This window comes from Diceros bicornis, chromosome 5 (genome assembly GCF_020826845.1).
Source record: "Diceros bicornis minor isolate mBicDic1 chromosome 5, mDicBic1.mat.cur, whole genome shotgun sequence".
Taxonomy (NCBI): Eukaryota; Metazoa; Chordata; class Mammalia; order Perissodactyla; family Rhinocerotidae; genus Diceros; species Diceros bicornis.
In genome coordinates this window covers 33,864,172-33,877,375 of record NC_080744.1, presented here as the reverse complement: position 1 = coordinate 33,877,375, position 13,204 = coordinate 33,864,172, and the positions used below count along the sequence as shown (strand labels likewise).

The 13,204-nt window shown below is 36.1% G+C and overlaps 1 protein-coding gene across 1 annotated transcript in view; it reads left to right on the top strand.

The window, feature by feature from the left end:
- DPH6 (diphthamine biosynthesis 6) overlaps nt 1-13,204 on the top strand; it is a 164,354-nt gene that overhangs the window by 90,427 nt on the left and 60,723 nt on the right. The window contains exons 4-5 of the mRNA XM_058541175.1: nt 5,235-5,308; nt 9,138-9,256. Of these exons, the coding sequence (XP_058397158.1) occupies nt 5,235-5,308; nt 9,138-9,256 (193 nt within the window). The remainder of the gene's footprint in view (nt 1-5,234; nt 5,309-9,137; nt 9,257-13,204) is intronic.

Genomic DNA, 13,204 nt, shown 5'->3' with positions numbered 1-13,204 from the left:
ATCTGTGTCAGCACGCCCACACCAGGCCACAACAATGGCCGCCACCAATGTCCCAGTCCCTGGAGAGGTCTCACCCCTCACCAAGATGCACTGAGGGTCTATTAGGTGAGTCTCTTTTCACCACAGCACTGTGTACCTTTCTTTCTGGTGATTTTAGGATGCTTTCTGAAACGGGTGAGTTTGCGCGCAGGCCCTTTAACAGCCAGTTTTAGTTTCTTTGTGAACCGGGTTTTCTGGGGGCACTCCCCAATGTTTTAGTAGCAGGCAAAGCCAGATATTATGCCGCTGGTCTCGATTGTGCTGGGTCCACACAATGCCCACAGCGGGGGCGCTTCCCGGCTCGGGGCCCCGCGCCTCCAGGGAGGCTGCGTACCTGTGAGCTGCTCCCGGCGGCCGTGAAGCTGGCGGCTTGTGAAGGCGGCGTTTTTCCTCTCTAGAAGAGAGTTTCTGTCTCTTCCACCTCAATTGAGATTGTCTGTTGTTACAGGAGTTCCTCTCATCCAGTTTTCAATTCTGTCTCGGGGTAATTTTTCCACGAGTGGTTGTAAATTGGCTGTGTCCACGGGAGGAGGTGAGTTCCGAGTCTGCTTCTGCCGCCATCTTGACTTCCCCTCTATCTTGTTCCTTTGGCTCATATTCTTCACTCTGTCTGAATTGTTTCCTGCTACCATTTTTTCCTTTCTCAACAAAATCAAGTATGTTCTTGATGATTAAGCCCTAAAGCCACCTGCTCTGTGAGACTTTCCCCAGCTTTTCACTTTCATGTCGCTTTCTTGATTACTTCATTTTGGTGCCCAAACCTCCCACAACAGTAGGGATAATCTTACTCATGAACCTGGTACATGGTATGAACATATAAAACATTTTTGGTTGTATGTTTTAATATTACGTGAGCAATTAAAGAATGATGACATGACCATTAGTATTATTGTTGCAGGGGGTTACATGGCTGATTAAGCTTGATAATATTATTTTGGTGAGCACTGTGGTAACACTCTCCAGGCCAGAGACTTGATTTTGACAATGCACCAAGAAGTTATCAGTCTTTCTGGTATAGACTAATACAAACGAAATTCATTTAAGACTAATGGGTAAGCCAGAATGCGAATTCATTAATTTATAATGTAGACCATATGTGTTAAATGGATGAGAATGGCTTCTTTTGATGGATTAGTATAATCTTTCTGGGTTTGAAAGTAATAAGGCAACCTAAATTAGAGTCTGCAAGTTGCTGAGTATGCATGGAATTGGATCATAGGAAGTTGGTTTGAATCTGGCCAAATTTCTGGGTCTCAGATTCTATATTAACTATTTTCTGCAGCACATTCATTTTTCTCTCTTCCTTCCTTCCTCCCTCCCTCCCTTCCTCCCTCCCTCCTTTCCTTCCTTCCTTCCAAGTTTAGCCCTGAGCTAACATTCGTGCCCATCCTCCTCTACTTTATATGTGGGACACCTGCCACAGCATGGCTTGATAAGCCGTGCATAGGTCTGCACCTTGGATCCAAATCTGCAAACCCCAGGCTGCTGAAGTGGAGCACACGAACTTAACCACTGGGCTGGCCCAGCACATTCATTTTTATTTCACTTATGGCACAAGGTGATTTATTTGGCTCTATCTTTATGCTGCCTCAGTGAATCTTTTATTCTAGTTGTCATTTTCTCTTGTTTCTCTGCTGACACTACCGTTGCTGTTATGTTGCTACTATTGTTAATTTACTGTCTTTTTTCCCCAAATGATATGGGCCATGGGTCAGAGCTTGAGCTTAGCTTTATATTTTCTACAGAGCAGATTGATTTTTCTGATAGATCTTTATCTTTTAAAGGTCTGTTTTGCCTTTCTTTGAAGTTAGTGGTATATTCTGAATGATTAAGGATTCAAAAGAAATCTTACTTATCTCTGGATTATTCAGGACTCACTACCTTGGAAAAGTTTGTTGTAACTGGACTGTAGAGTTGAATGTCAAGTGTTATGTATTAGTCAAGGTTCTCCAGAGAAAAAGAACTAATAGGATATATATATATATATACAGAAAGAGATTTATTATGAGCTATTGGCTCATCTGATTATGGAAGCTGAGAAGTCTCGTGTTCTGCCGTTTGCAAGCTGGAGGCCCAGGAATGCTGGTGATGTAGTTCCAATCCAAACTCGACGGCCTGAGAACCAGGGGAGCCAATGGTGTAAATCCCAGTCCAAATCTAAAGGCCCAGGAACCAGGAGTGCCGATGTCTGAGGGCAAGAAAAGATGGATGTTACAGCTCAAGCAGAGAGCAAATTCGCCCTTCCTCTGCCTTTTTGTTCTATTCAGACCCTCAACGGATTAGATGATGCCCACTCGCATTGATTAGGGCTATCTTCTTTACTTAGCTTACCAATTCAAATCCTAATCTCTTCTAGAAACATCCTCACAGAAGTAATGTTTTACCAGATATCTGGGCATCCCTTAGCCCAGTCAAGTTGACACATAAAATTAACCATCACAGGTTAGTAGGCTAGTGTTGAGAAGTGATAATGAGCAAGAGGTTAACACCTAGGAGTGAAGGGCTTTGTCTGTCAAGTTAGGCCTTTATCCCATAATAGTAATAGTAGTAGTGGTGATGGTGGTAGTCAGTAGTAGTAATAGTAGAAGTAGTAACAGAAGTAGTTATAGAAGTGGTAGTAACAATGAAGAAGATTATGATAGTGTCGGAAGAAAATATTTACTGATGACTTACTAGGTGCTAGACACTGTTATTTATCTGGATTATTTTATTCAGTCTTCATAATAACCTTAGAAAACAGAAACTATTATTATCTTCACTTTATGAATAAGGCAACTGAAACACAGAGAAATTACGTAACCTGTTCAAAAATCACAGAGCTAGTAGGTGATAGGGCTGAATTTCTAATGGGTAGTAGTAATCATGATTTTTGAACAAATCATTAGTTAGAGCTGTATTTAGATTATGGAATCCCAGATGGAGAACTCTTGGCTGTCCTGTTGTCAGCTCCGCCACATCCTGTGGTTACCAACTTTCCTCAGATCAAGAGTAGGCAGGTACAAGTAGAGGACTCACAACATCTGACTTTGATTTTTCTAAGTTATTTTGTATATTTTTCAGCAGTGAAACCAAACTGAGTCTTTAGCCTTATCTCCATTTCTTGCAAGTGAAGAGCCTTTATACAATTGAACACATTTTGGTTTTTCCTCATCGAGAATTTTAACCCTCTTTTGTATTATTTCTACAGTAATTTTGTAAATGTATTTATTTTTACTTGCTTTTTTTTTTAATTTTAAGGTCAAATTTTTATACTGCACTTATTTGTCAAAATAAAGACTCTCACATAAAAGAAATGAATGATCTATATTTAGGCCTAGTTTTGAAGAACAGTCAGAATTCAGCGGGGTGTATAATTCCAGAGTGGATTAGATAGGTATTATCAAATAGAAAATAAAAGAGATGGAAGTAGAAGAGAATTCCAGAGAATGCATGTAGACTAAGAAGAATTAACTAATAATTAATTTAGGGTTGTGGTGAGCATTAAATGAGAATCATAGAACGTTAGCACATTTTAAATGGATAATAAATGCCAATTATTATTTAACAGTGGCTTGACTTAGTTAAGAAGAAAAACACCAATGTCTCTTGTCTTTCTTTCCTTGATCTATAGAGAAATGCGTGCACACACACACACACACACACACACACACACACATATATAATATTCAGTATTTTGTATGTTCTAGCAGTAGAACTTCAGATAAACAACTACATGGTATAAGAATATAACAGATTTTGATCTTTTGATAACACTGTTCACTACTCGATGATCTATGCCTTATTTGCATTTAATGAGGAACACTATGGCTCGACTTTTTCTAATGAATACAATGACTTTTATGAAAAGAAAATGGCTAGGAAGGTTAGAGAAAGGTTATAAGCAAATGTTCTCACAAAGTTGCTGAAATAGGAAAGTAAAGGAAATAGCTCTTTTCCTGGAACGCTTATCTAATAGAAAGAATCATTTTATTTTTGGGAGGTTTGGGCAGATATTTCTCTATCATTTTGGAGGGGAAATTTTAAATTGGCTTTATCTCTAAAGACATGAGAGATTCCTGTTGTGCATTTTTGTTTATTTATTATGGCATGCTTTTAGGACATGCTGGGTTATTTCAGTATGTCTCAAAGCATTACATTTGTTTTTATGTGAAACGTTGTTCTTTGTGGGTTTCCAAGTTTGGAAAGACCAGAGTATTAATAATGAAGTCATCTCTCTGAAGTAGTTTCTTCTGTACTCCATATGCTAGAATGGATTTTCTTTTACGCTTATTCAGAGAATTTCTATTCAATTTGTTATTAGTAATTACCCCCCAGTCACTTTCTTCATATCTATTTTCTAGATAACAGTACCCTAGTTTATACCTGTATTGTGTATTATTCTTCCCTAAGTGTATTATCTTATACTTCTTTACATTAAATCTCATCTTAGACCTGTCCTTCCAAATCCCCAAGATGTCCATATCCATCTATATACTTGATTGATCTTGTTTTCTTTTCTTTTTAATCCATCCTAGCTTTGTATCATCTGCAAACTTGATCATATTTGAATTTACATTCACTTCCAGGTCATTAATGAGCATGCTGGATAGACTAGTCCTCTTTCCTGTGGGACTCTGCTGGATATACTCCTGGATGTTCTCAGTTGTAACTCTGTTGATAATAATTCATTTCTTCCTTCCCATCATAGAATTCTTTATTCACTGTGCTATACTGTTATCCAGGCAATGGCTCTACCATCTCCGCTTCCTGGATGTTCCTATGTCAATCATTCTTTCCTAAGATACAGATAAAAATCATATGTTCCCTTATCTACTTTTTTAAAAAGTGACTTAATCTGGAAAAATATTGTCCTTAAATAGAAATTTCTCAAAAATTTCCATCAAACATGAGTGAGTATTTAAAAATATAGGTGAGAAAACATTTTGGAAGTGCTGCCTAAGTCTTTGGCTTCTCCATGGAAAACGATCTCTAGTTATTTGGATTTTTAGTAAAAAGAATAATTATTTTCCCCACAGCTGAGAGGATGACTTAAATGTATGTGTTTTTTCTCCTGAATGTGGAGTGCATTTTCAGTAAATTACTCTGCTTCAAGTTGGTTCTCTAGATGAGACACAGTTCATTTTTAATTTCCAGAGCATTATGTAGAACCACATGTTTGTTTATTTTTAAAGTTAAATTTTTTCCTTTATTTTCAGGAAAAAGAAGAAGTTGAAGGGATATCAGTAGGTGCCATACTTTCTGACTATCAGCGTATTCGAGTAGAAAATGTGTGAGAGCATTTATTTGTCCTATATTTTAAAATTACATGTATTTTAAGAATGTGAATAAATAAAAAATATGATTGTATCCAAATAGTAAATAGATATGATATTCTACATGCCTATGGAACTAACTGTATGTATTTACCTAAGTAACAAAAGTTGTACTTGTACTTTTTTTCTATCCTTAAGTCACACATGAAGAAAACTCTAACTTACTTATCATAAGGAAAAATCAATTATTTATAATAAAAAATTGAGACGAAGATTTTTAAATTCAAAAGTATTATTTTCAATTTTTCCTTATTTGAATCAGTATACTCTTTTAATCTCTTTTAATGCATCATCATTTGTAATAAAAATCAGGAGCTAATAGAAGAATTGCAGTAATATTGTAAAGAAATAAAAAAGCTTATTAAGGAATCTCCCCTTCTTTGGTCCTTAGAATTCAGTTCTTGGCCAGAAATATCCATGTGATTGAAATACGTATATATATAGTCATTCAACTTTCAAGGAATTTTTAGATTGTTGCTCCCCACATCTTCCCCACCCCGCAAGGGATGTAGCACTAGGAAAATGTTGTCTATGTCTACAGATACCAAAACAGTCAGTTCCATTGATCTGTTAAAAAACCCTAAGGTCAAATGGTAATATTGATTGTGTAACGTTGGCTTGGCAAAACACCACCTGAATGAATTTATTTGGCATTTTTAATTTATTTGGATAAATAAAATATTGTATAGAGACTTTACTAATAATTATATTAGCAAAAAAGAAAATGTGGACTCCAGTATTAATCTTGAGCACAGCATCACCTGGAAATAAATAATTTTGCCATTCAGAAGGATAAATGGAAATAAGATAAGGGCTGTATTTAGCTAATAGTTTTGTATTCTTGACGAAGAAACATTCATATTGACTAGCTCATTAAAAACTTGCATATTAATAGATTTGAAAACTTAAGTTTTATTTTTTATTTCATTTATTTTCTAATTCCACAGTAAATTTAAGGTAGTTAAAAATACGGAATGTTAAAAGTAAAAGGGGAGGGCCGGCCCCGTGGCTTAGCGGTTAAGTGCGCGCGCTCCGCTGCTTGCGGCCCGGGGTTTGGATCCTGGGCGCGCACCAACGCACCGCTTCTCTGGCCATGGTGAGGCCGCGTCTCACGTGCAGCAACTGGAGGGATGTGCAGCTATGACATGCAGCTGTCTGCTGCATGTAAATAAATAAATAAATAAATAAATAAAATTATAAAAGTAAATGAGGGGAATGCAGGGCAAAGCATAATTAAGTGAAGGGGAATATGATAATCTCATATTTGGGTGTATATCGGAATCTCTGGAGAATAGAGAGTGGAGGTGGAAGTGGGGGATGGCAAAGGTGTATTTTGAAAAAGTTTTCCTTACATTCTGCCTGCCTACATTTGAGAACAATTCATCTACAGATGGAGATGGATTACATATCCTTTAAGCCTTACATTAGAAAAAATGTTCTTCTCATCAAGTTTTACGTCACATGGCTTAATGGTTAGCCAAGCTGTAGGTAGGGCTAACATCTATTTATTAAAGTTAAAAAGCCAAATGAAAATGTGCTGCTGATTAGGAGGCTGCCTTATATCGTTATGGAAGAAAGGCCCAAAGCACACCCATGGAGAGAGGCAAGATTTTTCTGAAATGCTGTCTCAGGTACACTTCAACACACAGTTAAAATGCCCAGATATAATAGCTTAAAGCATATATGCAACAATTTTATCCTTGAAAATTTTAAAGAAATCTAATTGGGAATCCCTTGTAACTTGGTCTATAAGCTTAGTTTTGAGTTAGATTATCTTCAATTTGTAGTTTGTGTTGTTGCATCATTATATTTTCAAGATATAAAGCATTTAATAAATGTCACAAGCTGAAATGCAGCAGTACTTTACAGAGGAAGTGTATTTGAGCCATGATATTTTGAACTATTAAAGAATTTAAATAGGTAAAGAAGTTTGACTTAAGTCTAAAAATAGTCAAAAGATTGTGGATATCAAAGCAACAACCAAGAATTTTGCAAAGGACAGGAAGGAAGGAATAAAGTTTTTTTTCAGTAAAAAAAAATCTTAGCTAAAAAAAGGTAAAGAGACTAATTTGATTAGTAGGCATTAAACATTGTTGAGAAGACAGCAAGAACTGTACTGCTTGTGTTACATGGGTAGTTTCAATTTTATTGTTTTTCTATTTGTTTACTGGTTCAATATTGCTTTAGATGTTCTGGACGTTTTACAAAGGAAATTTATATAAAACAGTCCTGTAATAAGGAGGATTTTGGTTTCTTTGAAAATCAGAGTATATGTACGTGGAAAAAATAGTGATATTTTTAAGGCCATGTGTGACTAAATGACCAAACATATGGTACATTTACTAAGTATTGGGATTTTCTGAGAGAAGAAGAGATCAGTGTGGGCTGGAGTAGTCAGCCAGGCAACCTTATGGACACTAGGGATGATAGATTTTAGAGCCATATTTTTCATTTGAAATCTAATCTCAGCCACTTACTGTGTGACTTGGGCAAGTCACTTGGCTTTGACTACCATTTATTGACTATCTGTTTTATCCAGGCATTGTACTACATTCTTTATCTATATTACTTTTAATCGATTAATCAATTATGGTCCTCCTTGAGAAAGTGACACTTAAACAAAGGTATGGAGCAAGTGAAGAAGGTAGGGAGCATGGCTAGTGTTATTAAGGAAGAGTGAGCAGGCCAGGGGTGGCGGGTTGGAGGAGGGGAGAGTAGTAGGAGATGAGGTATGAGAGCTAACCAGGGTCAGATCCATGTCAGTCTACTGCAAGAACTTTTACTAGGAGTGGTGAGGAGGGTTCTGAGCAGAGGAATCCATGATCTATCTGTTTTATGTTTGAAAAGGGTTACACTGGCTGCTGTATTGAAAACTGATTTTAAAAGGGCAAGGATGGAAGCAGGGAGAGAAGTTAGGAGGACATTAACATGAGAGGTAATGGTGGCTCAGACCAGGGGGTTGGCAGTGGTATTGGTGGGGAGTCATCGTATTCTACATTGTAGTAGATTGGATGAAGAATGTGAAGAAAAGAGGAGTAAAGGATGACTTCCCTTTCTAATTTCTTAATCTTCTTAAGAACTTTGAAAGGAAATATTTTTGTCCCTACTTATGAACTAGGAAATTAAAGACCTAGGGCTTAGTTGACTTGTCAGTCACGCAGCTGGTGAGTGCAGAAGTAGGTTTCAGACTCAGATTTGTCTTGACTCCAAAACCCATATTCTTTCTACTGTCCTGTAATGTAAAATATGTAGTACAATGCCTGAAGCATATTAGGTGCTCAATATGTTGTACTTTTTGTTCTTATTATTTTCTTTTCACTGAGTCAAATTCTTAAAAAAAATTTCCAAGTTCGTAGATCTAAGAATAGTTCATGTAACTATAGGTATTATAAATTTAATCAAAATATGATTATTAGGATAAATTTATTTGCCAATTCTGTATATGCTTCACAATTTTGATACCCAAGGAAGTTCTAAAAACAAGAATAATCATCCATTGGCATTTGGAAGGTTTTTTGCATAGATTTCTAAACTTAGAGTCTTACTAAAATTAATATTTCTAATCTGCCTAGAGATTTCATTTTTATCTGTTTATGCATAGCCCGTGGAAATTAAATATGTTTATGTTGTATATATAAACTTCATTATGCAAAACATGTTTTTTAAAGCATTTTAAATGCTAAAATCCTTGAGAGAAGCATTATGTTTAAAATCAAAGTATTTGCTATCGATCCAAGTATAGAACATTAAGATATCATCTGATTTTTTTTTTTTTTAATTTTATAGGTGTAAAAGGCTTAATCTCCAGCCTTTAGCTTACCTCTGGCAGAGAAACCAGGAAGATTTGCTCCGAGAGATGATATCATCAAACATTCAAGCAATCATCATCAAAGTAGCAGCTTTGGGTATGTAGCCAGACTTTCAAGGGAGCTGTCTGTTACCACACAGATAATCTGAGTTCACTAATAAACAGTTACAACAAAAAAAGAAAAAGTGATTTAGAACATAAAAATGTGGAGTAACAAGCTGAAGAAATTGAGTTAAGGGGAGGTTTTAAAGTGGGTTTTTGACCATTTTGACCAGAGTGGTTAATGGTGAGCCTTATGATTTTTTTTCTAAATATATAACTGCCTCTAAAACTGGTCTTGTGTTATGGTCCTTCAATTTAAGTTCTTTTTATAGCATTTGGAATTCAGCTTCATAGGAAACAGGAAATATAGGCTGATTGTTTTGTTTGGGTTTTTTTTTTTTTTTTTTTTTTTTGGTGAGAAAGATTAGCCCTGAGCTACCATCTGCCGGCAATCCTTCTCTTTTTGCCGAGGAAGATTGGCCCTGGGGTAACATCCGTGCCCGTCTTCCTCTACTTTATATGTGGGATGCCTGCCACAGCATGGCTTGACAAGCCGTACGTAGGTCCGTGCCCAGGATCCAAACCTGTGAACCCCGGGCCACCAAAGCAGAGCGTGCGCACTTAACCACTACCCCACCGGGCTTTTTTTTTTTTTTTGAAGTTTCTTAAAATCTGTATTTGGCACAACACATGATATTTTCCTTGTAGTTTTTTAAACATGTTTTGAATGATGCTAAAATAGAATGATTGGCTTTGTTTGTGATATCAGAAATAAGCAGGGTAGTGAGTTTTTGTTGGGGATGGTGAGAAAATCATGTTTGAGAGAATGTCATTTGATCAGTTAGCACTGACACAACAGGCAGGGGGTAATCTGATCCAAATATAGATATTACGTACACACAGTTAATTTGTTGTTTTTGAATTTTTATAATTATATTCATTTTCAAGAAACCATAGGGTTTGAGCCCAATACATTTATTTCATGAACCTATTATAGTAAATGCCCTGGAGCCTCGGGGTTCTCAAAGCCTAAATCATGTACCTCGTCTGAGAGTGTTTACCGTGCTGATCTCTGAAATAACGAGGTCTCAAGCGGTGGAAGATTTTACAGACAAATTCACATTTTAAACAGCGTTAAAAGAAAGATCCCATAATATTTCTCCTTGGTAAACACCAAGCTACTACTCTCTTCTTGTTGAAGTCAAGATGTTGTCTTGAGTAGAAAGCTGTCTTAAGAGAATCTGCAGTTGATCTCAGCTGTTAAAGAAAGAAAGATTGAGGTGGTGTTATGTTCTCATTTTTGAGAAAAAGTTGCTCCGCACCTCTTATGATTAAAGTTCAGTTTCTTGCTATAGATAGGTTTGTCATATGAGTTTCTATATGAATCTATACAAAGTGCACTTTCTCGTTTTTTTCTGTCTCTCACTCTCTCTTTTGGATTTTCTAAGATTGCGTAGTTCTGTAATGAAGTTGATGTGAGGTCTCACTGGACAGTACACATTCTGTCCCTTTAGTACTAGAGAATAGAATGAATTAGAACCCCGAGAGAACCTGCCTTATTAGAAAGACAGAGCCATAGAATATGACGTTATTGCCACCTTAGTCCTAGTATGTAACTGATATTGCGTGTTGTTTCATTTGTGTGTGTGGATGTGGGTGTGCCTCTATGTAGGGGTTAGAGATGGTGATTAACTATATTAAACTTTTGGGTAAAGTATAAAACTGAGCTAAGTTGTCCTTGGCATCCCAATGGCAAAAGCATAGATCTGATTTTAACATTTACAGCACACAGTTTTCTATTGATTGCCTATAGTTGTACAAAGATGAAAGTTATTCTTGAGAACAGTTCTAAACAAAAGTTTATCGAGTGGCACGTTCCTTCTAAAGACACAGAAACATATAAATGATGCCATATAGGTTTTCAAGCTTTTTTCCTCCCATTTAAAATTTTCAGAAAAGGTTTTAAACAAAAAATAGGACAGTAGGATCTTTCCATGGGGAAAGGGGGTCAAGCAAAGTTTTGTGGCCCATTAGATTACCGAATGGTCTTATAAAAGGGTTGGTTCTACATGGGTGTATAAAAATATATTTCTAATAATTGTGTCACATATCCTTGGTGTCTTACAGGCATCAGTGAACTCATGAAATTTTCACATTTACAGTTTAGTGTTTAAAGAAGTTTCTGGTTTTTAGACTTATTTAAGGAACAGTTTGCATGTTGGATTTAAGAACAAGCTTGCCATATAGAAATATTTATTTTTAGTTATATGAATATTACATGAAAACAATCTTACCATATAATACTAAATTTTCATAGATAAAGAAAAGATTCCATGTGTTTTCTATGCTCCCCTCTCCCACCAACCACTCCCTTTCCCAGAGATACACACTAGAGTGATGACTGATCATCTTTCTAGATCACTTTTTTTTTGCTATGTGTATATGTATGTGTAGAAATACTATGATTGTTTTATGGGTTTTTAAATATGATATGAATGGTGTCTTACTCTGTGTATTGATGGGAAACTTGCCTTTTTTACTTAACAATATGTGTTAGAGATTTTTTCCATGTCAATAAATGTAGATCTACCTCATGTTTTGTTTTGTTTTTAAGTAACCTTTTATTGAATTATAAATACCAAAAAAATGCACAGATTCTTAGTGTACAACTTGATGAATTTTCACAGTGAATGTACTTACATAATCAACACCTAAATCTAGATATAGAACATTACTAATATCTTCCTAATCAATACTTGTCTTCCTGAAGGTAACAGCTCTCTTGACACTGAAAACTGTAGATTTTCCTGTTGAATTTTATATGATGGAATCATGTAGTATATTCTCTATTGTGTCTGTCTTCTTTGGCTAACATTATATTTGTGAGGATCTTTCACATTATTGAAAGAAGCAATAGTTTGTTCATTTCTTATTATAGTGTAGTGTTCCATTGTAGAAATATACCCCAATTTAATTGTCCATCCTATCATTGATGACGTTAGGTGGTGTCCAGTTTGGCACTATTATAAATAGTGCTGCTATGAACATATGGGGTTGTCTTGTACATTTTATGCCTAGAACATCCATTTCTTCAAGAAGCCTCAGTTTCTTTGAATTGGAAATGATATATATGTATATGTGTGTGTGTATATCTAATACCTATGATAGTTTGAAATCAAATTCAGGACTATATAAGGACTATAATAATTCTCTATTTCATCTGTGCTTCCTTTCCTCCACAGTGGAAAATCTTGACTCTCAAGGACATAGGAGATGTTATTTATCAGAAAGTCCCATAATTACTGGGAACGAAAAGACCAGTAGGAGGTCTGCAATCCATTCTTTCCAGTAACTGGGATAAGCCCCCTGGAAAGAAAGAAGAACTCATATAATTTCCTTATAAACAGTAATTACAGACATCATAGCAAAAATAAACAAACAAAACAAAATCACTAATGGTATTTACTAGTGGGGAAGAGTCTTTATCTTTGGACTACCTTTAGCAGAATGTATCTGGTGGCTATGATTGATTTTGGTAAACAAATTTGAATCTTTTGGTTTGGGGGCATGACTCCCTGGAACATGTCATGTAAGGTATGTGACTATCTGAATATGAAATAGAGATGTTTTATGACTGAAGTAGCTATCTTCTGTGGTGATGTAAACCATGTGCATTGCTTGGAGACTTTACATGTTAACCTGCATCAGAGCATGTGCAGTGTAGCCAGAAAACACCTGGAGGGCTACACTGATGGTCCTGGCCTTGTCCCTGCTTCACTTTGCTTGTATCCTTGAAGTTATTAGTAAACCTTGATACTAGGTAAGGTTTCTGGTTTGTGTAACTCTGATTTGACAACACAGTCTCTTGTTATTGCAAATTGGCCTAGTCAGTAGCGTTTGTTTTCACACCCACCCATATATAAGACAACTTTTGGCAACAAAAAGGATAGAAAGTTGTGGTGAGGACTTAGGTATTGTTAGTAGCCCTGGTAAAAGCAGAACC